The sequence below is a fragment of the Stegodyphus dumicola genome, chromosome X2 (assembly GCF_044657685.1).
Source record: "Stegodyphus dumicola isolate Sdum_Otavi_A_Nest chromosome X2, ASM4465768v1".
Lineage (NCBI taxonomy): Eukaryota > Metazoa > Arthropoda > Arachnida > Araneae > Eresidae > Stegodyphus > Stegodyphus dumicola.
This window is the reverse complement of record NC_140781.1, coordinates 141138928-141166505: the sequence shown is the minus strand read 5'-3', so window position 1 is coordinate 141166505 and position 27578 is coordinate 141138928. Positions and strand designations below refer to the sequence as shown.

At 31.3% G+C, this 27578-nt stretch overlaps 1 protein-coding gene across 1 annotated transcript in view; it reads right to left on the bottom strand.

The window, feature by feature from the left end:
* Positions 1 to 6308: 6308 nt before the first annotated feature.
* LOC146992931 (nudC domain-containing protein 2-like) overlaps positions 6309 to 27578 on the bottom strand; it is a 63808-nt gene continuing 42538 nt past the window's right edge. The window contains exons 3-4 of the mRNA XM_085810032.1: positions 18017 to 18171; positions 6309 to 6969 (exon numbers count right to left, since the gene is read on the bottom strand). Of these exons, the coding sequence (XP_085666158.1) occupies positions 6883 to 6969; positions 18017 to 18171 (242 nt within the window). The 3' untranslated portion in view covers positions 6309 to 6882. The remainder of the gene's footprint in view (positions 6970 to 18016; positions 18172 to 27578) is intronic.

The window sequence follows — 27578 nt, the reverse complement described above, 5'->3', positions numbered from 1 at the left end:
CTGCAGCGGTATGCTGAATTGAATTTGGCTGCAAAAGAAAAATTTTCTAAATTTCATGTTTTCCTCATACTTGTGCAACTACTCTTCTTAGTATTGCAGAGTACAATGTGCAGTTACACTTCAAACAACTAACAATGTTTAAACACAACACAATGCAAAGCTAATCTGGAGATAATACTCTGAACTCTTGCTGAGCTAGCAACTAACAACAATTGAAGAACTGATGCTTTCTCCGGTTGTATATAATTTTCACCTGACTGCCAAGATATTTTCAGTACTTTCTGCTTTTTGAAATTACTGGACAGCATATCAGGGACGGATACAGTTGCAGCTAATAAGGCGAACAATTACATTTATTTAATTACAATACCTATTAGTGATACAGGAAATGGACCAAAATGTCACCAAGTTTGGTGACTTTTGGCTGTTTCTCATCAAACTTGGCAAAAAAGATAAGGCGCCAAAACCATCGCCAACTTCGCCATGTGTTATCAGATTAGCACAAGATAGCTTGTTCTCAGTGTTACATAGACTTGCCCCTGCATTCTTATTTTTCCAGCACATCATCCTTTCTCCCAGGTTTTCATGTTACATTATACAGAAAAATACAACAATTTCACATATAATTATTTATCTGTGTACAACATTCATAACAATATACTTATTACTGTTTGAGTACTTCTTATAAATATGAAATTTCTACTTGAATTAGTAATTTGAAAATTGTGTTACACAGTACTAGTCAAATCTCAAGAAATTGTTTGCATCTTTTTTTTTTTTTGAATTACCCCCAATATTATATTGGTTCAAAGTTTTTCTTTTGTTTTAACTATTTTCAGGTATAATTAACCCTTTGACGCGTGGTGGTTGTGCCTTGAAACCACCAATTTTCGAATTTTTTTCTCCTCTTTCCGAAATTTTTGAGTGAAAATTGATTGATTACTGATCTTTTACCTCTAAATAGCACACAATGACTGCAGAATCGTACATGTTTTAGGTCTTAGTACTTCAAATCGGATGCCTTTTAAAATTCGTTTTCAATCAGACAAAATATCTTCCTTTTATTAATACAAAAAACTTTAAATTTCAAAAGTTATTTATTGCACATCATCATTTCTATTATAAACAATAAAAAATAGCAATAATTAAATTACATTATATAAAAAAACCCTCTATATGTATGGCATTTGCTTTGCGGTTTCAGGGCGCGACCACTGCCTCACTACAGCATTGTCACAATGCTCTAGAGGCTTGGTGGTCGTGCCTTGAAACCACTGCTCTTCACAATGGCGTTTGCTTGCTTTTCAAATACGAATGTTTATTTTTAGCCGGATACAGATAAGGAGTTTTGAAACCACAGAGTTATTTTATTACTAAACAATGCATGCATCTGCCCAGTAAAAAGGTCTTTCTTTTCCAGAGACTTTTCTCTGACCTCAACACACTTGCTCCCCAAGTATTGTGATTTTATAAAATATTTCCTGTGATTGAAATTTAATGTAAATATAGTTTGCTATAATTAAAAATAGAAATCGCTTAAAGTTGTTTTTAAATTTTAAATATTTTCTGCATATTTTGGGACAAAATACGAATAAAATAAGTATGAATGGGAAACGAATGATCCGTACCAAAGCTAAAAAGACAAGCCGCCTCCCATTAACATAAAAAACTACAAATTTCATGTGGCGGATGAAAAGAAACTAAATAACGCTGGACATATACCAGTGAAATTTAGATCCAGGCAGTGTACATTTTGTAGCACAAGGAAGAAACCTGATAGATCTGCGAAACATGCAATGTGGGTCTATACATGTACCAAAACAACAAAACATGCTTTGAACAGTGTCACAAAATTTATTCTTTGAAATTTATATTAAAAAGAAAACATTGAGTCTTTTTTTTTTATTCTTATTTTACCGAGTTTTTTAATCCATTTAGCCAAACATCCTTATTATGTAGGTACTTATATTTTCACTCCTATAGAAAAATTACATAAATATTTATTTTTAAATTTTTCTGACAATTTACTTTGTAAAATAATGTAAAAAAATTATATATAATGCAATTCTTAGATACATTTTTTAAAAATTCGTAAATTTCGTCATTTATTGGAAACGCGCATGGAGAAAGGTAAGTTTTTCTTCCTACTACCTCAGTAAGTTTCAAAATCGTAGACTCGCGGTGGTTTCACAGTGCGACCACCACTCACAGAACAATGGGCAAGAGTAGAATTTTTTTAATTCTTATATTATTTGTCTCTACGACGATAATATTAAATTTCTAGAGTTTTTAGTTAAAAAAATTATAAAAATAATATCGCGCGCATCATAGCGGGTTAATATCAAAATCATTTCCAAGAAATTTAAGAAGTTACATTACTTAAATACAAAACACCAGCAGTTTCTGCAGCAGATCTTTCTGATACCAAATAATTAAAAGTACATTCAAACTGAATAACTTTATTTGAAAGAATGCATAATCACTTACCTCAAATTATATTGAAAGTGGGTAGAAATCCTAGGATGCCAAAATCCAGTGCTGGTTACAAAAGCTAAAATTTTCAAGTAATTTCCCCACTTTATAAGATGCGGGATTAAAGGTGGTAAATATTATTAGGTATGGAGTTTGCAACAAAATCAGTATGGTTATTAACACTGAAGTCTATGCTGGAAAAAATTATTTGTACTGTTAACAAATTTAATCCCAGAAAACTAAGAAATTTTTTTATGCCACATTAGTTTCTTGAAAACTTTCTCTTTTGGCATAGTAATTCGAAGAAAAAGTCAAAGCACCACATGCTGGATGTCTGCCGGTAAATACACATTTCCACACAAGCTTATAGCTCGTCTCTAGAAAGTCACATTGAGAAACAATATAAAAATATGACAGACAGTTTCACTTTAAAATGAAAGGAATTTTTGGGAATGAATGTTAGTGATTTCTTTCCTACATTTTTGGATATACAGGCATCTAATTTGATTAAAAATAATAATGTAAAAGGAATAATATTTTTTAGCTAGTTTACTAAGCCCTTGAGGATATTGCTTTACACTGCAGTTCAAGCAAACTAGAGACTTAAAATTAGCTATAAAAGTAATTTTTGTTCTTTAATCAAATAACATTGCCCCCATTTTTTATTACTGAATATATAATTAGTCTTAGCCGTATAATCCTAAAACTGGCTTTTCAGGAACTTCATAATTATGTTTTTCATTTTTACACACAAAAAATAAATAAATAAAAATAATAATAAAAAAAGCATACGAAAAAATAAAATCTGAAAGCCTTCAGATTTTACATTATGCCCTAAGGAGCTTTTTTAATGTTTTGTATGCTACCATTATTTAATAAATATCATGGCATATGCACTTAAACCATAAAATTCAATTCAACAGCAATATCGCAAAATAATTTTAAAATGAGCATATCTTTAGAATTTCCGATACACAGTTTCATGTGCCGGAGGATTTTATTTATTTATTTATTTATTTTTGTACAGTATTGCCATTGCTTGCTTTGAAATCGTTGAGTTTTTTAATAAAAAATTCGTTAAAGTGTTACAAAATATGAAATCGTTAAAACAAATTCCAAATTAGGGCTTATACCCATATTCAGTGGAAGATTATGTTATTCATAATTTGATGACTCTAGGTACTGTTGTTTTATGACAATGCAAGAAACATATGTACATTTATGCAGATTCTTCATCATTTAACTTCTTTAACTACAGCACAGGGCTCTAATATTTGTTGGCAACAATTTGAAAAGTGAACCAACATTTATAGTGAACCAATGCAAAATGCCAAAATGAAATTAACAGCCCTTTTGGACTAACACTCTTTGGGCTAAAAATAAAAAATAGTAAACAAAAAAATAAAATTTTAAAATTTATCATGGAAATATAATAACTAACCACTTAACCAGAAAGCAGAAAAATGTATTTTGAGCTTTATTTACAAACAGTTATATTGAGACATTGAAAATCGGACTCAAAATACTCCACCACAATCATAAATACATTTTATACAGTCAAAAGTTGTTAATCCGGACTCGTCAGGACTTCGGCGATTCCGGATTATCAATCATCAGTTTAAATCTGGTAAGATGGCATGCAGAAATTATAAAATTAAAAATATGAAACCGTAATTTATGAAATAAAGAACAATTAAGATCTAAAGGGTATCAAAATTTACAAACAAAAAACAGCTTAATATTTATTTGTTTACTTTATTAAACAATTCTTTCAATTTAAGTTGTTTAAGTTGCTTCGTTTTTTATGTGATAATACTTTCTCTTTAATTCTATAAACAGACATAATTTCTTGTTCAGTTACAAAGTTCCGCTGTTCAAGTCCTATAATTGCTGTTTCGAGAATACCGACTAATTTGTCAATCGAAATTTTTTTGTTTTCAATAACCTCTGTGTCACTTTCTTCGCTATCGGAAGCAAATTATAATGACGAGGAATTTGATTTAAATCATATCAAACACGGAGTACATCGAGATGAAATACTACATTTACTAAGGAATTATAAGCCAAATAAAATAAAAACATCTGCCCTGAAGATAAGGATAGTGCTGACAGATCAACTTCCAGTTCATTGAGCGCCGCAGCGTTCCCCCCCTCCGCTGCAGAGCAGCATGAAATTGATAAACAGATTTCGGAATGGTTAGAGAAACAAAGGATATGCCTTTATCCATTTTTGCAGAAATTCCACTTTTTGTTTGATGGACATCGAAACATACTTTCGCTTTGTAGATCCTTTGGGAGCTCCAGCAAATTCTATTTGGCATAATCGAAAGTTCAAGCTTACTTTTATAAAATTGCTCTAACAGTCTGCAAAAAATAATAACCCGGATCCAATTCAAAGATTAAGGAACAACGCAATCTGCAACATTAACTGAAATAGATAATTAGATAATTTTAGCTTTTTCCATCCGTTATACATTAAACGTGCATGCGTAAACGTATTATGCGTACACGCATATGCGCAGCCGTAAAGGTCTTACGTGCCTGCGTAAACGTCTATGAGCACACGTCAATGCGACGCATGCACAGAAAGTTTGTAGCTTTGAAGTCCGGATTATGGGTGTCCAAATTAACGACTTTTGACTGTATTAATAAAAACCAATGTGTTCTTTTATTCATGTGGCCTTATATCAATGTGCACTTTTAATTGTGTGCATTTCCATACATGTGGGTATTTCTCCTGTGGGATTATTTTTCTGGGCTTTTGTTATGTGTTTTTGTGCAGTGGGCTTTTATCCAGGAACCTTTATCAGAGAACCTTACAGAAGTCACTGCTGGTAGTCTGGCTCAAAGGACTTGGCATATTTCAAAGGATGAATATTTTAATAATTAGTAAGTGTTTTTGAAATTATAAAATAAAATATACAATGCAATGTTTTATTTGACTAAGTAATGGGATTTACAGTTTGTCATGAAAGATCTCTTTTCTGTATTTTACATTATTATTTACTTGGAATATTTTTTTTAAAAACACTGAGCATGAAGTTTATTTATTTATTTTTGCTACAGTATTCACTACTTACCTATAATTAATTCATAAACTTACTAAGGTAACAGTATTCGCAAACTGACATACCACCTTGTGCTTCGTTATTTTTCTTTGGCAAATTCCATAAGTCTTAAACTTAACTGACATACCACCTTGTGCTTCATTATTTTTCTTTGGCAAATTCCATAAGTCTTAAACAGGGTAAACTTACTAAACAGACCAAACTGGTAATTGCCATCACTCATTGCTGTCAGCTCCAAAGAAGACCATAACCACAAAAGTTTTCCACTGAAGATCACAACTGTCAGGAATTTTGGGTTATTATCTTAGAAAGAGTTTACAGTATTTATTATTAAGTATAAAAAATAATCAGAGCATTTATTTAAAATTTTTTACCTGCTTTTTATTTTTTATATATCTAACAGAGCTCCAGTAGCTTCAACTACAATTCTTTGATTCTAATCAAAGTTTAAAAAAGATAATGAATCATGTAAAAACATATCAGCAGAATGCTTCTTAATCATCTATAACAGTGGTATTCAAACTTTATGGCAGTGCAACTCCAGAAAAAATGCAAACAATTTCACAACTCCCAATCAGACCACTGACCCTTTGTTATATACCATCAATTCAGATTTTTTAAGGATTTTTATCTACCTTGTAACCCCACTATAAATTTTCGTACCAAAGTTTGAATACCAGTGATGTAAAACATAAACTTCAAAAGTTTTTCAGTTTCCAGAGTGATAAAAATTGACAACAAGAAAAAAAGTATGAATGGAATACCTGATGCTTTTTAAACACTTTTTATTAATAGAAATTATGTACACAAATGTCTTGCAATGTAAGTAATGGGATAATGGTTACAATTTTTAACATTGCTAAAATAGAATAGTTATACAGCTAATGAAATCCCAACAGAATGAAAGGGAAGTGATGATTTATCTGATTATTTTATCATTAACTTTGAACATAAACAACAGATGAAATTTCTCTGCCTTAACATCTGTTTTAATCTTGGAAAATGATTTGAACTAAATTAATTCATATATATAAATTTCCGAAGGGAAAACGTGTTTCAGTACTTTATAAATGTATTTAAATAATCACAGTAAAAGGCAAACCTAGAAATTTTATACCATTTTTTACAATTTATATTCCTTATAGTGCATCACAAAAGAAGACTTATGATAATTCTTAACATGTACTTTTTAAAAATTTTTATACATATATACTTTATATGAAGCAAAGGGAGAAGGAATATTTAAAACTTTCAAAATTAGCACTATTTCTCAAATTTATCAATAAAAGATATAATAAACATATTTAAATCTGTTTCAGAGATTTCGAGGAAAGAAAAGTTCTCACATTTTTTGGTCAACTTCTGGTATGTAAGGTGATTTATCATAACTCTTCGATAAATCGGCTCCACTAAAATCAAAACCAGGATACTGTAAAGAAAATAAGCAGTTTGAACAAAATTTTCATTCTTTCTTATGTACTTACAAACATATCTAAACATACTTTAAAAAAAAGCTAATACAGTCAAAAGTCGTCGGGACTTCAGCGATTCCGGATTATAGATCATCAGTTTAAATCTGGTAAGATGGCATGCAGAAATTATAAAATTAAAAATATGAAACCATAATTTATGAAATAAAGAACAATTATGATCTAAAGGGTATCAAAATTTACAAAAAAAAAAAAAAAAAAAAAAAAAAAAAAGCTTAATATTTATTTGTTTACTTTATTAAACATTTCTTTCAATGTAAGTTGTTTAAGTTGCTTCATTTTTTATGTGATAATACTTTCTCTTTAATTCTATTAACAGACATAATTTCTTATTCACTTAAAAAGTTCCGCTGTTCAAGTCCTATAACTGCTGTGTCGAGAATACCGACTAATTTGTCAATCGAAATTTTTTCGTTTTCAATAACCTCTGTGTCACTTTCTTCGCTATTGGAAGCAAATTATAATGATGAGGAATTTGATTTAAATCATATCAAAGACGGAGTACATCGAGATGAAATACTACATTTAGTAAGGAATTATAAGCCAAATAAAATAAAAACAACTGCCCTGAAGATAAGGATAGTACTGACAGATCAACTTCCAGTTCACTGCGCGCCGCAACGTTCCCCCCCCCCCACACACGCACGCAGAGCAGCGTGAAATTGATAAACAGATTTCGGAATGGTTAGATAAACAAAGGATATGCCTTTATCCATTTTTTGCATCAATTCCACTTTTCGTTTAATGGACTTCGAAATATAATTTCGCTTTGTAGATCCTTTACATATTAGTAAATATATATCAGAAATTCTATTTGACATGATCGAATATACATAATTGCTATATACATAATTGCTTTCAAGCTTACTTTTATAAAATTGCTCTCACAGTCTGCAAAAAATAATAAGCCGGATCCAATTCGAAGATTAAGGAACAACGCAATCTGCAACATTAACTGAATTAGATAATTTTAGCTTAGCTTATACCGTCCGTTATACATTAAACGTGCATTTGTAAACGTATTTTGCGCATGCGCACACACATATTCGCAGCCGTAAAGGTCTTAAGCGCATGCGTCAACGCGATGCATGCGCAGAAATTTTGTAGCTTTGAGGTCCGGATTATGGGTGTCCAAATTAACGATTTTTGACTGTAAAAGCTTTTATGGTAAATTAAAAATTGGTTCATGAATGCATAACAACAAAACCCAAGATATAACATTGTATCAAATATAAAACTGATAATTAACTATTTCAAAATGTGAATAACACGACAACTGGAATTTAAATGAAGGATTTTTTCCTACCAGAATAAATACTAGAACATACCTATAATCATAATACTAAGGTGATTCAAATGAAAAAAAAATATTTATTATGAGGTATAACTGAAGAAATACAGAAGATGTGCAATGCATGTGGGAAAAAAAAGTAAAAAGACATGGACACCTCTCGAGAATAACTGGTTAGGATTATCAAAGAAACTAAATATGAGAATTTTCACTGAAGTTCTTTGGTGACTTTGGTACACAATGGTTTTCAATACTTACGAAATGTTTGTCCTATATCCCCTTTTTTAGCCATCAGAGCACATGAAATTCACTAGGGATGATGTCTAGTGAATAAGATGAATGTGTGAGACATTCATGTTTTATATCTTAGCTTGCTGGAATCATTAAATAGGCAGGCAATATACTGTCCAGCATTGTTATGTGGTAACAATATGTTTGAAGTCAAAAGTTCATCCTTTATTCTTGACTACAAAAGAAATGCTGCTCAACATTACCAGAGCTGTGAAGCTGGTAGGGAAAATGACCGACTCCTGAAATTTTAAATTTAAAGACTCCGACTTCCTCATAAATATATAAACATATACACATGTGCTACAGCTTGTTTTTAAACATAAAAAGTAATAAATGCTACAGAAAAAATTGATGGTATAGCAGATTATTTATATTAATCAGTATTTATTATCAAACAGAAAAACTAGTGTAAGTTTAGTAATTTATAAGAAACAGTATAGCTTTGAAAAATCTTTGAACTTTCTTCTGTTTGTATATGCACGACTTTACTTTTCTGCTAATTACTTTTACTACTTTTAAATTGAAATTGCATAATCAGCGATTATGTTAAAATCAGCAATAATGTATATTTATTAAAACATAGATTATGTAATAATGAGGATATACATTAAATTTGTATCTTCATGTTATTAATGAAATGCTTTTAAGATTATAAACATATATTTTTATTATAAATGCTACATATTGAAACACTAGATATTTATGGATTTATTATTATGAAAGATGAAAAACATTTGTATATACATTCATTAACCCGTTAACGACGGGCGTGTCATATTGTATCAGCAGCAAACATTATCTCACGGCCAAGTGTGTCATATTTGAATCGCCATTTTATTCACTCTATTGGCTGGGCGTACCACATTTGACATTTTAGGTAGAACATTTAATTAGTATTTTTTGTTGCCGCTAAGATGTAGCTGTATGTCTGTTATGGTGAAATACATCAAAGTTTAAATATGCTTACCTTCATTCCTATACAATGATTTTTGTTTTGGGTATTTTGTTTCGGAATGAGAGCGAGATTCGTGGGTGGGTGTTGAGCAATGTAATGTCTCTTTAACTGCATCATTTAATAAATATATAAACAAATGCAGGTGTTCTCGATGCTTTTAGGTACTTTTTATTTTTATTTTTATGATATAGTGGAATAGATGTTCTATCATTAGAGATATTTTTATTGCTCTTAAGACTTTTTCCGGCATTGAGATGAATATTTTGTAACATCAGTGAAATGTATTTCTTTAATGGGAAAAGGAAAGCACTACCTGACCGTAGAAGAACATACACAAATGCTAAATGAATCAAATTTGCAGAGTAAAATAGTAGCAAATATTTTATTCCTGTGACATATGCAACGTCGGACTTTGCGTACACCCATGTTTCAAATAATATCATACACTGTCTCTTTTTTGAAATATTGCTTCCTTTTTGTTGTTTGCACGTTGAATTTTTATGAAAAACACTTTTAATATTTTTTAATTAATGTGTTGCATTACATAAAATCTGTGATTGTTTGGATGTTTTTTCACATATATTTATTTGTGAGATAAGGGGAAAATTATATTATTCTAGAATGAGTATTTTATAAAATTTTTAAGGAAAATATAATAATAAAGCTTTAAAATTAATTCTGATAATTACCTGAATGCTCTTCTCATAATGTACCAAAAATTAGAACAATTGGATGAAAAATTTAATTTACACGAATTTTTTTCCAAAGTTAGGCTTAGCAGTGTGAATTGCCATCCCCACAAGACGACGCATCCAGTTAACGTGCCGTCCTAAGATGGCACGTTAACTGGATAACTTAAAACTTCGGTAACAGAAGTGCCCATTGTCAACGAGTTAATATAAATCTTATTCATTACATTAATACTAATAAACATACATCAACAACTTCTAAACTAACACATCTCTGTCTGTGTGTATGTAAATATACGACTTATTAGATGTATGTATTATATATGAATTATGTATGAATAAAAAATGAACACTGTCAAAAAGTTTATTTGAGGTTACTTCTAATTCATATAACGATCTTGTAATTAGCAGCAACTGTAGTCATCAGTTCTTTGCACATTTTCATGGATATGGAATAAACAGTTGAAAAATAATTGAAGTGCATTTTGTGCATTAGGCTAGTCATTAAAACTGACCCATTTATACACAACCTTTGCACTTGTAATTTACTTGAGAATTTAAACAAAACAAAATAACAAAAACAAAACAAAACAAAAACTGATCAAGTAGTTTTTACGAAATATTTAACATTTTGGGGATAAAATAAATATTTTTCACTCATCACAGAACATATATCAATAAATGACATTATGCTGTGTACATAAAAGCTATTAAATAAATATATGGATACAAAAATATTGTTTACAATGATAAAATCAGAAATAATGACAAATTACTGAGTGTGTGATGTAAAAGTATTTTAAAAAAATATATACAACAGATTATTACAAGAATCGGAGTAAAAAATACACAATTTAAAAGTATCAATTAATATCATAAACGCACATCATTTTGCTAAGGTATTGAGTTAACAGTATTAAAATAATTAAAAATATATTTTGTATATACACAATAATTAATATACAAATAATTTTGTATATACACAATAATTAATATACAAAATATATTTTGTATATATTTGAAAACAAACGTCTCTTTCGCTAATCTGAGCAATAACTGATTCCAGTTTGGCTGTTACGTCTGTTTACCAAGTGAAGATGGTAACCCGGTTTCATGGTATGCAGTTTTAAGAAAGGTTTCTTTTGACATCGTGTTTCGGCAACAAATAGCGTATGTAATAGGTGATTTAGTTGATTTAGTTGCACCTCTTTTTTTTTTTTTTTTTTTTTTAAATATAAGCAAAGTTCAAGTAAAATTGTTTTCCATAATGAAAAATAATTTTTTTAAATGAACAACTACGTAATTTTATTGAAGTGGATGTAAAGATTACACTATGTTTATTGTAGGGACCTTTTTTTTTTGCAGGTGCTCTTATCAATAATCTATTGTAACGTAAAATGAATGGATTTTTTGATATTTGAAATAATGCTTTTGAATAAAAGAGTTTTGAAAATACCATGGGTGGCAGATGAGAATCAACTGGGTAGATTTCAAAGCTTTTAAAAATAATTTCATGGATATTGTGCAATTGCTCAGATATGTCTTTACTATCTAATTCCTCTTCCTCCCCACTTAACTCTAATTCTAAACACTATTAACTTCTAAGACATTGTCAGGCCTAAGGGCGATCTGTCATACAAATTGATTTTAAAAAGGGCTGTGTGAGCCAAAAAGTTAGGGAACCACTACCCTAGAGAATATCATTTTTACCTTTACTTTACATAGAAACTGATTTTAAAAAGGGCTGCATGAGTCAAAAATTTATGGAACTGCTACCCTAGAGAATATCATTTTTACCATTACTTGTGTTCAGTTGGTTTTCTATGTGTCTTTAAATGAATGTATCAATAATTTCTTTCAACTATGCATCATGAGGCCAAACCTTCAGAAGCAAATCACTGCAAATCTCAGACATCCGTATATTATAATGAAACTAAAGTAGAAAAGACACAACTGCAGACCTACAGCTATGGAGGCAAAAATCTCCCAGGGGCCCCCTTAATGGAATGATCACCATACAAAATGCAAATACAAATATATAATAAACATTTATTTGATTAAAGTTAAATAACTAAAATGATTTTGAAAACAGAATATCCCAAGAAGAATGGCTTAATCGAGCAGACAAATATATACGAGGGCCATCCAGGAAGTAGATTACGTTTCCGTCTGTGTCCGCTAGGGGCGGGGCTAGCGCGGCCATCTTGGGGTCAGAGCGTTGCGCAGCTCAGTCTGCATCTAGCCGTGCTAGTGAGAGGTTCGTGCTGTGCTCCGTTCAGATACTGTGACGGTTTGAAATGTCTGCGTTAATTGAAAATCCCGCGAGGTGCACTCAGTAATAAGGTTTCTGACTGCAAAAAACTGTAAACCGATAGAAATCTATCGGCAGCTTCGTGAAGTGTATGGGGACAACATTATCACTGAAGGTAGAGTGCGTCAGTGGGTCATAAGATTTCAAAATGGCCGAACCAATGTTCACGACGAAGATCGAAGTGGGAGACCCAGCATAGTGACCGCCGAACTTCTCGAAAAAGTCGATGCTCAAGTCCGTGAAAATCGAAATTTCACAATAACGGAACTTTCTTTGAGTTTTCCACAAATTTCGCGAAGTTTGTTGCACGAAATCATCAGCGAAAAGCTTGGTTACCACAAGTTTTGTGCAAGATGGATTCCAAAAATCTTGACAGAGGGCCACAAAAATCAGCGAATGGCTGCAGCGTTGAACTTTTTGGACGCTTACCATAAGGATGGTGACTCTTTACTCGATCGCATAGTTACTGGTGACGAAACATGGGTGAAACATGTGAACTGTGAAACGAAATTGCAATCAATGCAGTGGGGGTACACACGTTCTCCCCAAAAACCCAAGAAATGCATGCAAACAATGTCGGCAAGGAAGATGATGGCGACTGTTTTTTGGGACAGAAAAGGTGTAATTTTGGTGGACTTCCTGGAAAGAGGCACTACAATAAACTCTCAAAGGTATTGCCAAACTCTCCAAAAACTCAGAAGAGCAATTCAAAACAAGCGCAGAGGAATGTTGAGCTCTAAGATCTTGTTGATTCACGACAACGCCCGGCCCCACACGGCAAATGTCACTCGTAAAGTTCTTGAATCTTTTAAGTGGGAGTTGTTTCCTCATCCGCTGTACAGTCCCGACCTGGCACCGAGCGACTTCCACCTATTCCCAGCAATGAAGAAGTGGCTGGCTATGCAGCGTTTTGATGACGACGCACAGCTGCAAGAAGAGGTAACGAAGTGGTTGAAGGCGCAGGCGGCCGAATTTTTCGACGAAGGAATTTCCAAGCTCGTACATCGCTACGATAAATGCCTTAATTTGTATGGTGACTATGTAGAAAAGTAGTATTTGAGTGTGGCTTTCATCTGTATATAATAAAATTTGTTTCCTATACTTTGTTTATTTTTTTATTCCAAAACGTAATCTACTTTCTGGATAGCCCTCGTATTTAAAAATGTTTATCTGCCATTTTTGATGTTTTAAAAAAATGTTTTTAACTTTTCTATCAGTAAAAAAAAAGCTAAAACCTTTTTTCTCACAATGTGACTGCTGAAAATTTTAGTTACAGTGTTTTCAATGGAACGGACTGCCAGATAATTAAGTCTTACTTGGCTCACTGTTGATCGAATACAACTTTTAATCAACTTTGAAATGCTTCTCTTGCAAAAAGAAATTGAAAGACACATTATCAAAAGAGTCTTTACAGCCAACTGCCAAATGTAAGTTAGTGACTAATTCTTGAAAGTCCATTTTCATAACAAACTAACATTTTCAATTCGAACTACTTTTCAGCACTGTGCTTTTTTATATTCCTATGTACAGTTACACATACTTAAGAACTTAAGTTTCTTTAGAGACCCGACCTGATTAGAAGAGATCTGGGGCAGTCGCCCTTCCCCATCAGTATACCCCTGTTTACACAGAAAGGAGGATATAAAGAAATGACTTTGCACCTTTACTACAAAATTATTGATCTGCCAGCAATGAATGCTTCTCCATTATTTATATAAATCCTTCAAAAAAAATCTGATGTGTGCACCACATGACTTCCTTGTACGGAATATTAAATTATATGCATTTTTTCTTGCATTTCATTTAAACTTATTGGATTGAATTAAATCTACTTTGTCAATAGTGCAAAAATCACAATAGAATAAATGCACTCTTTAAAATTCGCTATATTTGTTTACCGTTAAATCTACTTTGATAGCGCATAAACCACAATAGAATAAATGCACTCTTTAAAATTCACTATATCTGTTTACCATAGCGACACTTTGGCCCTAGGTTCACTTAACAGTGCTACATTTCAATCATTTTTAAACTCAGAATGCACAAAATTTATATCAGCTTAAGAATTATCTAATCGTTGCCACATGTTCTATTTAAATACTATAATAAATCTAAAACGATGTATAAAAGAAATTAAGCAATGAAAAACAACAAAAAGAAACAGTTTTCACAGACGATTCAGTATTTCTCATTCAATTAATTCAGTTCCCACTTTGCAACAAGGCAAAAATACATAAAATCTCAAAATGTCTGTATTGAAAATTATGAAGTAAATCTTAAACACTTATTTCCTCGAATAAATTCCAGAATGGATTAAGCATGATTTAATTTACAATAATAAAAGAAGGCATTATCTTTGTAAATGTGAAGCTTACTTTCTCTAGATTGGCAAAAAATCTACTATTCTGTTGTTTCAAATGTAAACAAGCAATGGATGACATGGCAAAAATTATTAGGCTTAGCGGCGCTTAAATAACATTTAAACTGTTGATAATTCTAAAAATATTACATACAGATTTATTAAAGGCATAAAAAACTTAACAGGAAGATAAGAACAGCATAATTCAATCCTTTTTTAAACAAAAAATGTACAATTTACAAACATATAAGAATAAAGAAACTGAGATCACTGAGCCGAGTAACAGAGTGGATATATATATACATATATTTACACTCACTTCCAGAAGTTCAGCACAGAGAGGAAAATGCTAATTTCCGGAAGCCGGAAGCCAATCAGAATTGAAGAGGACGCAATTTGCTGCAGAGGTAGATCGAAGTATGCAAATATGTTAGGTAACAGCAAATCGCGCTTTCATGTCAAGAAATATGCAAAAAAGGCAATCTTATAAGAAGCCAGCTTTATGAAGGGTTACAGAAGTTGATTGTAAGTGCTGATAAGGTGTTTAAAACTTTCGTACAATTTGTTTTCAAGACATACGGGTTTCTATGACATATGTGTTCCAGAAGACGAATGAATGATTTTGGATTTTGAGCGCTCGCATGCTGTGGGGCGCATTGAAGCAGGACAGTCGATCACAGATGTTGCTCTTCTCTTCGGCGTTCATCATTCTGTAATTTCACGTTTATGGAAACAATTCCAGCAGAATCGCAAAGCAACCTCCATACGTGTGACATCTATGGTTACAGCGTCCATTGGTAAGGCGATATTCACAGCTACTGTATGCCGAAGATTACATATGAGTGGACTGTACGCCCGCGTTCCTCGAGTTTGTGTTCCTCTATCCGCCCAATCATGAGGGTCACGATTACAGTGGTGCCGGGAACATGTCAACTGGAATGTGTCTGACTGGGGCGATGTCATGTTTACTGATGAGTCAGGATTTGCTCTGGAGCCAGATGACAAGCGTATAAGGATATGGCGTAAACAACGAACACACAATCAGTCCCAAAACATCACTGACCATCAGACATTCCGAGGAAGCATTATGGTGTGGGCAGGGATTTCATTAGGATACCGCACCGACCTGCACATCTTTAAATGGGGTTCTTTGACAGCTGTCCAGTATCAAGATGAAGTCCTAGAACCCATTGTGAGATTGTATGCTGCAGCAGTTGGCCCTACTTTTTTTTTTAATGGACGATAACGCACGTCCCCATAGAGCTGACATCGTGAATGACTACCTGGAGAGTAAAGGGTGCGCGTATGGCTTGGCCAGCATATTTGGCAGACCTTAATCCCATTGAAAATCTTTGGGATGCTCCCGACCGTGCTGTATCTTCACGTTTCCCACCTCCAGCCACTCTTATTGTGCTGGAAACTGCTCTACAAGAAGAATAGCGATTGCTTAGTTCTGCGGTGGTTGACCACCTAATTGAAAGCATGATCACAAGGTGTAAAGTTTGTAAACAGATGAGGTGGGATCACATACCCTATTAATGTCTTTTTTTTTTCATTTTATGCTGTTTATTTTCACTTTATACATAATTCTGTTTAAGTCTCCAGTATGTCATTATCTGATAACTTACAAAAATTTAACATTGTTTTCATTTCAGTATATAATTATTTATTTTGTTTTATGCATAAATATATATGCTACTTTCCTGCCGAATTTTGTGTCAATCAAAGCAGTATTTGTTGATTTTTTTGCATTTGACATTTTCGTGCTTAACTTTTGGAAGTGAGTGTATATACTTTTGGTGCGGCCGATTGCAACCAAAATACGAGGTACACATCTACATCTTATAGCAGTTATATAAGAAAAGTGCAACGTTCTGAGGCTACTCGTTTTTGAGATATGCGAGATACATACGTACGTATCATGTACGCACAAACGCCACGAAAAATTCTCTACAGAATTCATTTTAAAATAGTTTTACAATTTCTTTTTTTTTTGGGGGGGGGAAGATTCCTTTATTCTGTCCTTACGTACAGATGTCAAGCAAAAACATCATTAAATTGCATTCGATAGCGGTGAAAATGGATATTTGTGTTGAAATATGATGCCTGAAACTTTTCGCGATTACAATACTTCCATTTTACTTCGTACAAATAAGTAAAAAGGCTATTCACTTTAAAAGAATTCAGGAAACGGAACCTCGGAGATGTATGCAGATAATAATGAATGCAGCATTATTTCTAAAGACAAAATATAGGTTGTGAAAGATACACATTTTATAATTACAGATACAATTAAAAACGGAATAAATGCAGAATGCTGCACAGAGATAGATTACAAAATTGACTACATACTTGCATGCCATGAACATATTAATATACTTCTACTTTTCTATTAATATTATTAATTAATAAACTTTCTTATAAAATCTGCTTAGAATAAATATCTTGTATCAGTAGTAACTCAATTAAAATCTTTTAGTTAATATATTTTTTATCCTATTCTCTAAATTTCAGATTTATTAAACTTCATTTCAGATGAAAAGATGTGAAGTGCCGAGATTAAAAAATTCGCAAAGAAATAACAAAACAATGGCATACATACTCTACTATAATAATAAACATTATAAATTTGTAAAACCAGCTAAATACACATTAATGATTTTTGAATGCATAAGGTACACATAAATGAAAGCTGAGATAAACCCATCCATATTGCCTAAAACATATTATTTTAATAGGGCAAGAGAGTTAATTTATTAAACTTTAGAGAAAAACTTCATCGTTTTCAAGATCATTCCTTGAAAAAAAAAAATCAAATAAGTAACATATTTGATTAACTAATTTATTTAGTTAATCAAATAAGTAATACATATTTTTCAACATTTATCACTCACATAAAATTTACATAAGTAATACATGGAAATTAGAGCTTAAGTACAATTTGATTAACAGCATATAACCTTTAAATATTGCTTAAATGAAAAATTACAATTAAATAATAGATTGTAGTGACTATAGATTCATTAAAATTAAAAAGAATATACTAATTATTCTAAAAAAAACCTCTAATAAATATTATTTGTATCTCACCTGAGTTTGGAACTTTTCCAAATCCAGTTTCTTCATCATTTGATGTTGTACATAAGGATTAGCAATATACTGCCCTTCTAGCAAACTTACCCACAAATTTTCATTTTCAAATTTCTCAGCTTTTTCTAAAAGAATTAAAATTTTCTTTCTCTCCTCTAAATAAAGAACACAAAAGATATATGTAATTCTTAATCTCAAATATTTTAACACATAATTAATTATATTCTGACAATATGTCCCTAGGAAATATTTATCCATCAAGAGTAAAAATGTCATTCTCCACAAAATTTATTTAATCAAGGAAATTATAATTTCTGCCTTAAGTGCACTGAAACTTCTTGCTCATATTTAATTTTATTAACTCTTGGCCCTTCTCTTATACCTGGATTACTTAATGTTAGACAAAAATGTACGTAAAGTTTTGAATGTTGCTAAATGTGAAATAAAAGAAATTAATTAACAGCTGCTTTGAAAATGAAAAGCAATATATCCAAATAAAAAAAAAAGGGAAGACGACGAAGAAGAATTCAGGAAATTTCAAACGCAGAAAATTCTGTAATGAAATATATTTCTCAAAATATCAATAAAAGAAGTCTAATCCCCGAATATAAATTAATGTATTCAGTAATTATTACACATTTTATTTTCTACATTAAAACTGATGATGAATTTAAACTTTTTTTTTTATTGTAAAAAGAGAATAAAACTGATTGTATCAAAATAATATTTACTGTGTATTTACATTAAAAGAAATGAAATAATTTAAAATCAGGCCAGAAAAAAAAATTTTATGGTGGCAACGACTTTGAAAAGAACTCCATAATTTAATGGAGCTTTGTTCAAAATCTATCCCAATCTAAATTTATGTTTTTGCATAATCTTAATTTTTTTCACTCTTCCAATTTAAAATTAAATAATACAGTGCAATGTCCCAGATCTGCAATTGTTGGGATTCAAACGATTTTGGAAAATTTCATAATTTTAAATAATGAGTTTGAATTTAGTAAGATGAGATGTATACATGGAAACATTGGGGCATTGCTTATTAATTAGGTCAGATAGAAGAATACTACCTTCCCCAACAGACCAGGAGGCAGAATTTAGGGGTGGCAAAAAATTTAGAATTTAGAGGAGCACTGGACAAAAATTAAGGATGGCAAAATTTTAATAATATAGGAGAGGTAAAATTTTTAGAATCTGAGGAGGTACCAGGCAACATAATTTAGTCCTCACAGAGATATCATACAGCTATAAAATGTGTAGTGCCATACCTGCCCTCCACAACTGCTCAAAATGTGATCTGAGTAAACATCAGTACAGTGACATGCAGGAATCTCATTTGAAGAAAACGTTTCTGCCTTCTGTTAAGTGTTATATTCTCCATGCTTAGATTTTATAAGGGAGTGGAAATTTTTTATTATAATTATTTTATTCTATTTATTTAGTTACTAGCGGAAGTACCTGACACCAGCTAAGTTAGATTGAGAGTAATGTGTCTAACAACAGAGATAATGAAACCACTGTAATCCTTCTCTAATAACATTGCAAAACATACGACTCATAGCCATACATTTCACAGTATGATGCAAAGTGGAACCCACATAAAAAATTTTGATAGAAAAATACACTAATTCTCTGTCATTATATCAGCAACAATGGCATGCAATTTTTAATGATTTTTGTTTCTCTAATTAAATGGTCACAAAAGCTCGAGTTCCGTCTAATATTTCACCTGTACTCAATTTTAGTCGATTAAAAGTGGCAAAAAATTGATCAGAATTTATCAGAAATAAATAACGTGAACAAACAAACACACAAACAAACATTCTTCTTTTTTTAAATAGATTTTGTAAAAACTACAAATTTTTTATTAACAAACTCTACGATATGAAAGCTAAAACATTTTAATTTCCATCACAACAGACTGTTGCCACTCGGAAAAATGTGTGCAAAAATCAGTTTTTAATTAATATCTCAGCTAATTAAAGTCATACCAAGATGGAAATAGTCGAAATGGCTTCCCAAGAATTTTTGGTATCAGGAATAATGTATTTAATGCTTCGCAATGTTATTTTTATTTAATTGTAAAACTTAAAAAAACTTTAAGATTGGAAAGGGAACAGTGGCAACACTTCTTGAAATAAAGCAGATTTTTTCTCTCCAGCGCGCAAGACTGTTGCCCATCAGAAAAAATGAGGGTAAATATTAGTGTTTTTAGAGTTTTTAATTAATATCTCCGATTTTTTTTTTTTTTTTTTTTTGTTTTGTTTTGACTGAGTTAATGCGAGCACGAAACCACAGACATTCTTCTTTATCTATCTAGATTTTTTGGCTGTTGGTACGCAGATCTGGATATCACATCACTCCGGATATTGAATGTCTTAGAGAACTAGTTGATGAGAAGATATTCTGAATTTTGAGAAAAGGATAAAATGTTTTCTAAGGAAGGGCACTATAATAAAGGTGGGTGGAAATACTATGGGATTCAACATGATATGAAAGTTTAGGATAGCTTTAGAAGATATTAATTTTTATAAAACATTATTTTTAAATCAAGGAAATCCATTGCTTGATTGAAAACAAGAATTAAAAGTGAGAATATTATTATTCACTTAAGCCTCTAGATAAACTATTATGCTACCAGCATATCACAGACCCTAGAGACTAATGAACATATTCCAAAGTATTCATTTATTGTTGAAAATAGGTTTTGATCTTTAATAATTATTAACATATAAAAATAGATTTTTTATCCAAGCAATCAATCGTATCACTCTGTCATACTTTAATAATAGTACCAACTTGATCCATGATGTCTGCATTCATTATTTTTCTTTTCATAAGTTTTGCAGCTACAAGTATTTGAGTAACTTAAAGAATAGCTAGAAGAATGCCCATCAAATTCTGTTTTTCTTTGGCTATAGAATATTCATCAAAAGTTTGTTCTATGATAGAGCAGTTAGATGTAGGTTCTGATAACCTCGTAGGTCCCTCCCATCCTATACTCAATAACAGTTGTCTAGCAGGACATCCCCAAGAAGGCAAAATCAACTGGATTCTGGATTCCAGGAAGGTATTTCCATGCAAAAGCATACATTAAAATATTTATTTCCTTCACTCTAGTTCACAAACACCAACCAAGATTGTTTATGCTGAATCCACCCTAAAACAACTATGGGGATCGGTCCAATAATCTCGTTCGACATCTTTCAGTTGAAGCTCTTCTACAATAGATATGAAAAATCGAACTCTCACCACAACAGCCATTAACTCTAATCGAGGAATAGTCACATATTTTATAGAAGCAACTCTAACTTTGGACCCTAGGTGATGAACTTGGACATTCTCAGAGTTCCCCACAAATGAAAACAGTTGCTGTGAAGAGTAAATGATGAGTGTCACAAAAAGTATGCAGAGAAATGGATCAATCAAAAACACCAGTCACTTCCTTCAACAAATAATGTTCTGAAAACCAGCTCATAAATTCTTATTTTTATTAACATTTTTATAGCTTCAGAGTCCCAAGATATATTTTCTTCTCACATCCTTTGCAACAATTTGGGGTTCAGCAAAACAGGACATAATAAATCAACATGACTGAATACCTTATTATATTATTATGGGGTTTACTTTTAGCTTTTAGAAACTATTTATTTACAATCTTAGAATGTATAATCACAGAGAACTGCAATACCAGCATAGTTCTATTTTTATATCCGTGTCCAAAGTGTTGCCAATAACAAGTTACTAAATATTAAATGTTACCATTTACAAATTATTAAATATTACACTTATGAGCGACCAAAATTCTTTTTTTTTTACACAATTTCCAATTTATAGCTATCTAACCAGTCCAAATTTATCATCAGTATATCTTTTTTTCTATCACGCAAACCTCCTAACACAAAAGTAAATGATTAGGGATCATTATCACTGGCATACTGCCAGCCTCTCAAATTGAATTTTTCTTCAAGGAGTATGACTTGGGACATCTCAATGAAATGTAATATATCACATGTATCATTTAAGCTCATTTTTAAATTATCAGCATAGAAACTCGAAAGAAGGATCTCAACATAATCTTGATTATATTGGGCATCATTCATATATCTTTCCAAATGATAATCTAGGACTGCTTCCAAAAGAAAAGGGCTGCTCTTTATACCAATGACCAATCTGTTGTGTTGCATTACCTTAATTCCTTTACAAGTCGCTATCCTTCCAACAGAAGAATCTTAAATAGTTGTATGTGGAAGGTAGCTTCTTAGTTGAGGTTTCAAGTCTTCTTATCACTATATCTTTGTTGTGGGAAGAGTCAAATGATCATCTTTCCATGGTAAGGCAACTTTGAAAATCACATCATCCTTGATTCTTTAAGTCTCTTGAAAATATTTCTTCATACGAAATTTCTTTTCTTTTCATAATTTTATGTTGACTGGATCATATATTTCAAAGATGTTTAAAGAAAAACGGTCCAAAATATTAGCATCTATCACAAACATTGTTACAATCATCATCACCGAATTTTCCCTTTCAGTATTCATTAGTGTTTTTCTAATCAATGCCCAACCCAGTTTCAAGTTTCTATGGGTACAATACCACCAAGAAGTACTCTTTTTCTCCTGGTGAAAAGTCAACCAGTCACAAATTAAAAGATAAATAGGCCTTGATGAATTTAAAGTGTCATAAAATGGCATATTAATAGATCAAAGCTCTTTACCAATTGGCCATTTAAGGCAGACAGTACAGCATTACAAATCGTATCTTGATCATTAATATCAAAGGTATATACAAAATTATCATCTAGGCTATTTAGCTTCATTTTGTAGACATTATGTAAATTTTTAGGCGTTCGTTTCCCTCCAAAAAGATCATGGCTCAAAATCTGTTGTCTAGACGGTATCAGATCTAGAGTAGAAATTAAGTCATTCTTCAAATACAATTTTTGCAATCCTGTGTCATATAAAGCTCGAACACAAAGCGTATAACTATTTTCAACTAATTTTACTTTTAGGGTCTGCAAAAGTACTTGTGGTAAGTTACTAACACAGCAAGATTCACAGAATTTTTCTTTACTAGTTTCTTTTTCATTGCTGTTTAACGCAGGGTTCTTAATATTTGGGTACTATTCTGTTATCAGGACAGAGTTCAGAAATGTATGTATGTATGCACATAATATATGTAAGTACGAATGTATGTGTGTGTATACATATACACATATATAAATACACATTCAAACATTTCTGAATCTGGTCCTGATAAAAGAAGAGTACCAACATTTGTTTTATTTTTAGGAAATTCCAAACACATAGTTACACTGTGATTCTTATGGTAAAATGCACATTTAATAGAACTCCTGAAATTATTTGCCTTTAAACAGCAAAAGCAGTGCCTTTTAACTTTTAGAAGTTTTTGTCTTTCTGAAAATGGCATTTTTTTAGCTTTAAAATAATTAAACGAATCATGTTTTCCACTGCAGAACATGCACTTCTTAGCAGGAGAATAAGCACTCAACAAACTTGCTGTTGTTGATGGTTATTCATGAACAGTTCTAATAGATTTAATTCCACAGGACATTTTGTTCTTTAAACCAAAACCAACCACAGCTACATTTATGCATTCTTCGGATTCTATTTCTGATTTTTAAAAAAAGATTAATAAAATGTTTAATCTACAATTTTGGGTTTGGACCATGGTCAACACTTGTACTTCTTTGATAGGCATTTAAAAATTCCTCTAAGCAATTAAAGGATAAAGAAGTGCAGCACTTTTATCTGTAGTGATGCCAAGGGTTTCCAGAGCCTAAATTTGTTGTTCCAAATTATCATATAATGCACCTAAGGAATTACTAGTATTTGCATTTCTCAGAGCCACTTTTAACAATTCTCTTACATAAACTTCCATCTGCAAGTCATTTCGACCAAAATGAGTCTTCAGACATTCCATGACCTTGGGGTAATTAGCAGCTGCAGGGGGGAAACTTTATATAACTTCCCTTGCGCACAAACCCTCAAAAATCACTTGTAATAAATACTGAAATTTATCACTGTCAGAAATCATATCACCTTAATCAATTTTTTCCAAACAGACTCCAAAAAAATTAATCACTATCAAATTTTTGTAATTCAAGATTTGAAAGTTTAAACGTTCATTTGCATGCATTCTCCTTAACAGATTCATACAAAATTAAATATGAAATACATCTGTTTCGTAGATTCTGAAGAATAACTTTAAATTCAGTTTCAATTCTGATAGCCTTGTCTGGTTAATATTCAATAGCATGAAATTCTGCCTAAATTTCTTTTTCTATCAATGTAAATGAGAAAACATATAAACATATCATTCAAATGTTCAGTTTCTAAAACATAAACATTAAGCTCCAACTTTAATTCAGAAGAATCTATCTCACTTTGGTATAGTTCTATTATCAGGACCAGTTTCTGAAATGTATGTATGGATGGATGAATGGATTCATGTATTCATATATATGTTCATACAAATGTATGTGTGTGTATACATGTAAAATATCAAAAATATGATGGCTTTGCTCTACGCGAACAGGCAACCTCTAATTAAATTTCCGCAATTTAGGATCTCCCCCAATTTAGGATCTTAGGTGGTATTGTTGCTCCAAGGCAAACTGTACCCAAGTATTCTATCCGGTTTTTTCAACCAAATCAGTATAGGCCCTGGCCTTTTCAATATCTGTACAGGCCGTTTAGTTATCAACAAGCACCTTCCCGGCCTTTTCAATATCCTTACAGGCCACTTAGTTATTCACAAGTTCCGGCTTTAAATTATTCTAATACAGTGCAAAATAATGAACAAAAAAAAAAAAAAAAAAAGATTTTATTTTAATGTTCAAATTGGACAACAAAATTTTCCCAGTATCATCAATACAGGCTCTCAGGTAAATGTTTTGCCATTTAATATTTTAAAGGGTGCTGATAAAAATTTTCAAGAAATCGAAGATAAATATAATAATAAATTATTTTCTCTATCTAGTCATATTCATGTAGAAAAAATTAGAAATATGTAAAATAGGTAAACTCACTAATGATATAATATTTTATGTGGTAAATTCTAATTTGAACTATTTATTATTATCCTCATGTTGTGTTTCATTGTTCAAATTACAATTGAATTTTCATAATTATCAAGTTTATCGGTTTGGAAAGCGGGTGAGTAAAAATGTTAAATAAGTTTTTTCCAAAATAATTTTGTATGTAAAAATGATATCAATGCTAAACAACCTGGTAAATATTTTGAAAATAGTGAAAATTTTGTATGTAAAAGTAATATTAGTACTAAAAATTTTGGTAATTATTTTGAACATAGTGAAAATTCTGATAGTAAATTACAAAAATTGTTGAGTAGTTATAATCACATATTTGCTAAAAGTAAATATGATGTTGGTTGTATAAAGATTGAACCCCCCCAGAGTTGTACTAACTTCTGAATTACCAATAGCTTATTGACCATATAGAGCATCGCTTAAAGATAATACAGTCAAAAGTTGTTAATCCAGACCTCAAAGCTACAAACTTTCTGCGCATGTGTATATGCATTAATGTGTTTACGCATGCGCATATGCATTTACACATGCGAATAATACCTTTACACATGCACATATGCGTTTACGCATGCGCGTTTAATGTATAAGGGATGGTATAAGCTAAGCTCAAATTATTTAATTATCTATTTCAGTTAATGTTGCTGATTGCGTTGTTCCTTAATCTTCGAATTGGATCCGGCTTATTATTTTTTGCAGACTGTTAGAGCAATTTTATAAAAGTAAGCTTGAACTTTCGATTATGTCAAATAGAATTTCCGATGCTGGAGCTCCCAAAGGAGCTAGAAAAAGAAAGTATGTTTCGATGTCCATCAAACAAAAAACCAATTGCTACAAAAAATGGATAAAGGCATATCCTTTGTTTATCTAACCGTTCCGAAATCTGTTTATCAATTTCACGCTGCTCTGCACTGGGGGGGACGTCGCGGCGCGCAATGAACTGGAAGTTGATCTGTCAGCACTATCGTTATCTTCAGGGCAGATGTTTTTATTTTATTCAGCTTATAATTCCTTACTAAATGTAGTATTTAATCTCGATGTACTCCGTCTTTGATATGATTTAAATCAAATTCCTCGTCATTATAAATATCACGAATACAAATCAAATAGTTTTCTGGTTGCAATTTTCTAATTTCGGCTATGCGTAAGGTATGCTTTCCGCATGCGCGCGTTGAAAGAAATGTTTAATAAAGTAAACAAATAAATATTAAGCTTTATATTTTTTTGTAAATTTTGATACCCTTTAGATCATAATTGCTCTTTATTTCATAACTTACGGTTTCATATTTTTAATTTTATAATTTCTGCATGCCATCTTACCAGATTTAAATTGATGATCTATAATCCGGAAAAACCAAGAATCCGGAATCGCCGAAGTCCCGACGAGTGCGGATTAAAGACTTTTGACTGTAGTGAAATTAAGAAGCAAATACATGAGTTGTTAAATAATGGAAATATTAAACCTTCTTATAGCCCTTATGCTGCTCCTGCAACTTTAGCTTATAAGTGTGATGAACAGGCAAAAACTAGACTATGTATTGATTACAGAAAGCTTAATCAAATTACAAAAACTGATTCTGAGTGCATTCCTAGAATTGATGGTTTATTAGATCAATTAACAAATGCAAAAATTTTCTCTACATTGGATTTAGCATCAGGCTATTGGCATATAAAATTAAATGAAAACGATACTGAAAAATTAGCATTTACTACAAATTTTGGACTTTTATGAGTTTACTAGACTACCTTTTAGTTGGAAGAATTCCCCAACTGTTTTTTACAAAGCTCTTCGACAAATTTTAAACAAATATCAGATTCAATTTGCCTTAAATTATTTTGATGATATTATAGTATGTTCTCCAAATTTTGATGAACATTTAAACCATCTTAAATTAATAATTGATATACGTGAAAAAGAAAATATAAAATTAAAACAATCTAAAGGTAACTTCGCTAAAGAAAAAATAAATTTCTTAGGCTATGATATTCAAACAGATAAATACCAGCCCAGTAATGAAAATATAAAGGTTATTAAGAAATTTCAACCCCCTAAAAATTTCAAAGAGTTGCAAAGATTTTTAGGAAGTATTAATGTATATCATAAATTTATTCAAAATTATGCTAAAATTAGAGCTCCTTTAACAAATTTACTTAAGAAAGATACTCCCTATACATGAATTAATGAATGTCAAATAGCTTTTCAAAAATTAAAAGATGCATTAATTTCTAGGCCTATTTTAACTTTGTTTAATCCTAAATATCCTTGTCATGTATTTGTTGATGCCTCTAAAGAAGCTGTTGGTGCTGTTTTAAAACAAGAACATCCTGATCGTAATTTACATCCAATTGCTTTTCATTCTAGAAAATTAAGATCTTATTATCTTCTTTGTAATTATATCATAATGCAATTACTGAGCTGGAATGTTTATCTATTATCGATGCAATTGATAAATTTTATTATTATTTACATGGATTTAAACATTACATTTT